The sequence below is a fragment of the Cephus cinctus genome, unplaced genomic scaffold (assembly GCF_000341935.2).
Source record: "Cephus cinctus unplaced genomic scaffold, Ccin1 Ccin1_scaffold0462, whole genome shotgun sequence".
NCBI lineage: Eukaryota > Metazoa > Arthropoda > Insecta > Hymenoptera > Cephidae > Cephus > Cephus cinctus.
This window is the reverse complement of record NW_014333138.1, coordinates 1,039,557-1,043,325: the sequence shown is the minus strand read 5'-3', so window position 1 is coordinate 1,043,325 and position 3,769 is coordinate 1,039,557. Positions and strand designations below refer to the sequence as shown.

General features: G+C 44.0%; 1 protein-coding gene across 1 annotated transcript in view; it reads right to left on the bottom strand.

The window, feature by feature from the left end:
- Positions 1–851, bottom strand: part of LOC107268056 (protein NDNF) — a 6,171-nt gene extending 5,320 nt beyond the window's left edge. Inside the window, exon 1 of the mRNA XM_015740422.2 lies at positions 557–851. Coding sequence (XP_015595908.1) covers positions 557–747 — 191 coding nt within the window. The 5' untranslated portion in view covers positions 748–851. The remainder of the gene's footprint in view (positions 1–556) is intronic.
- Positions 852–3,769: the final 2,918 nt, after the last annotated feature.

Genomic DNA, 3,769 nt, shown 5'->3' with positions numbered 1-3,769 from the left:
GGGGGGGGGGGGGTTAAAATAGTTAGTAAAAACAATGCCAATATTCGCAAGCGTCTCCGAGTGTGCGAACGAGCACGGTTGCCAATCTAAACTCGGTAAAGCCACGACGGACAGAAGTTCTCGAGTGAAATTCATGTCACATCAAACGGTTTAGCGGCTCGCGCATGTCGTTCTTTCTTCTCTGTTTGTCATTCCTTTTTTTAAATCTTTTTGCAAGCTCAAAAGTGCCATTGCGCCTAGTGGCTAACCGGCTTAACAAGGAAGGCCGATAGTGACAATAAAAGTCAAAGTCAACGGCGAACCGGATATTCGAAACAAAGTAAATACGTCCATCGGTCATGTGTAATTTCGAATTTTCATTTGTACCAAAATGTTTTGTTTAATCATAAAAATATAGTTTTTCAAAAAATGATTAAATTTTTTTAGCACAAAAAAATTTTTCTCTGACGTCACGATTCTAGAAGACGAGCTATCTCGCTAATCTCAGTGCACAACGAGCGACCAATTCTCAAGGTAGGCATTACATGTGATAATACGAATCAAGATGAAGGCTCACTGAGACACGTTTCCGGGTTGCAGAGTCGCTGGTATCTGATATTCCGGATGTAGGACCCCAGTCCGATTGAATTCTTCCACCCTGGTAGGTTTCTCAGTTCCGAAGGGTCTAGGACTGCCGCGTCCCTGATTGGCCCAGAGGCCAGGAAGCGCAGCGACGGCGATGAGGCAAAGCACAGTGCCTGGAGACATCGCGATGACGTCGACGGCCACGACGAGCTCCGTCGTCCAGAGACGAAAGAGTTCCACTGTGCTGAACTGACTGACTGAACTAACCCCTCTTGAACGTCTTTGGCCCGTTTACTAACCGACCCTCCTCTCCCCCCGTCGCCCTCTGACCCCTCCCCACCAAACCACTCACTCTCAACATCCTCCCCTGGGTTCCTCGACTCCCTCTTCCCTGGCTATACTCATCTATACTTGCGTCTCGCGTATACTCCTGACATCACACTCCTCTCTCTCTCTCTCTTTCTCTCTCTCCCACTCCTCTCTCTAATCCTTCATCATATGATTTTACATACTCGCATCCGAAACAGCCTGAATCTTCGTTCTTAGAAATATCCCGTATCTTTTATCACCATTCGTTTCGATCTGAACTATAGTCAGTTTTCAAAAGAGCAAGTGACGTCATGTTCTATTTAAAAAAAATTATTAAAAAAATTTACACACCCTTTTACCACGCTTTGCAAAACACTACTCTTATGGGATTACAATGTTGGCATTCTTGGTGGAACAAGATCGATGGATCCTCTTATAGGATTACGAAGCGTGAACTCTTTGGCAGAAATAGCTGTCGTGAAACCGATACTAAACTCGTGCCGGCGTTCATCTGTAAATCACGTTTAAATGTCCGTAGGAATGTAAGCCGACTTTGTACCGGGCACCAAGAGGTGGACAATGTTGGATCTTTGACAGGGCGCTCGTTGTAAACCGTTCATTTTTACATACAACCCTCCCCTTCCCCTCGTATCACGTTCGCTCCATACGTGTCTTATTCTATGTTGAGTAAAGGGACGTTCGCAAGGGTAGAACTGTATTATCTTACGTACAGCCTAAGTAGGTATAGTTTGCTGGGATATCGCGAGACTCACGGCGTCCTAAGTAGTCAGTCGGCTTCGTAGTCAGCCGCTTGGCTACCCAAACGGCTGGTAAAAGAATCTGAAAATCATTTTTTTTTCTCTCAATCATACCGCAAGACTTTATTGAGAGATAATTAAGGAGCGATTTTATCAAATTGCGAAATATACATAAATACAGCTCACGTGATAAATACGTATAAATATAATACAAAAATTATTCGTATTATATTCTACTAAATTCGCCGTATATGGAATAGCGCTAATTAAACTGTCCAGTCAATAAAATAACATTCTACTTTATCGACACTACGTTATTGCCTTCATCTTTCAGGCGCAATCTTTTAATTGCAATTCCCTTAGCGATCGTCAATGAGTGTTGCGTTACTGAAAACGAGTCATTACCCCTTTTGCCAGTTTCTTCGATTGGTACAGATAACAGTTAAGAGTCGAGCAAGTAAAGTACAGTAAGTACACCGGGTGACCAAGAAGTTTCCGGTATCGAGGAAGAACCGTCTCCAGGCATTGGCTATACGAGAGGGAGACGGATAGAGAGAGAAACAGAGTGTGAGAGAGAGAGAGAGAGAGAGAGAGAGAGAGAGAGAGAGAGAAGGTTGAGGTTAAGCGAATGAAAGAGAAAGAGAGAGGGGACTCAGTAAGAAAAATGGCAAAGGAGAGAAGGGGTTTCAAAGTATGAGAAGGATACGGTATCATGTCCTGGACAGGATGATGACAGCAGGTCTGGCGGGTGGCAGGCCAATAAATCATGCCTCGCAGTGTGGGAACCTACTGTAGGTAGGCAAGGTCCTTACGCGGGGACCTATACGACTGCCAGGAGGAAGCACGAACGCACTCTAGGCAAAAAAGGCCTTTTTATACAGCGTCCAATGGAGAGGACACGGCTGTCGGGAAGGGTTAATGTGACACTCTTGACTGATGGCTGATACTAGAGAAATAACAGGTATACACTATATACAGTTAGCGCGAATGTACCCTAAGCAGACCCCCAACAGTACAGAAGGAATTTTTTCTTGGTAAGTGGGGTCGAGGGTGGGTCTTGAAATTGAAAGTAGTAAAAGAGGCTTCGAAGGGGTTGTTCTGGTAAGAAAAATAATAAAAAACGGAGTGGAGGTTTTAGGGGGTAGGAAGGTTCGTACGGTCGAATTTGAGGAATTCGGTTAAAAAAAATTGTAAATAAAAAATTTTTAGGCGGGGTGGTGTATTAACTCGAGGGTATCGAAGTTTATGTAAACGTACTGTAGGACGGAGCGAAAATTTCTCTCCATAATAAGGCGAACGCGGTTGCAGCGGCGGCATCAACGACGAGAATGGAGAATGAATAGTTAATAGGACACGTGCGCGATAAATTTCATTTCATACGTATACCGATAATGAGGAAAAAATTAATGAGAGTTATGTGGTATTATCTGCTATTAATGGAATATGAAAAATTTTAATAGTGCGCATAACAATTGGTATGTTGTATAACTTAAGATAAATCTCGTTCAATCGCTGCTTGTCATTTTGTTTATTAGCAGCTGTCGATCATGGATGTTATTGGAAGTAGGAATAGCGCATCGTCACAGGCAAAGATGGGACCGACGCGTTCCTATGTAAATGAGCGTGAACCATCATTTTTATGTATATTGTCTATCATAGCGAAACATATAGAGCTGGTCGAATGGGAGGGACGTAAGAAACCGCCATAACCTCAGGCTGCTCGTATATCAGCTCTTCGGGGCTTGAACATAAACTTCCTCCGGTGTGGCGAAACAATTTCGCGGAAAAAAAAAGGTTTGTTCGCAAGTCAAAATTCCTTGGGTCCCGGCTTACTGGGTTCCGAAGGGCGGTGGACCCTTTGCCGAACTAATCGGGGCCTGATACCTGGCCCGGCTAACTACAAAATTCCTTGCTTAAACTAGCTTGACTAACAAGCCAGTACAAAGTTGCCCAGGCGTAGGTACTCCGCATTGCGAGCCAAGGGTCTTTTTTTTTCGAAAGAGTTATATTATGGATTTCATGTGTTCACGTGTTCCGCGAGGATGGTGTGTCGGTAATGAGTTTTGGTAGGATTGGCAAGAACCCCCATGCTTTGACTTCCCATGAGAATCCGATCGATCGAACGATCTAATTCGAGA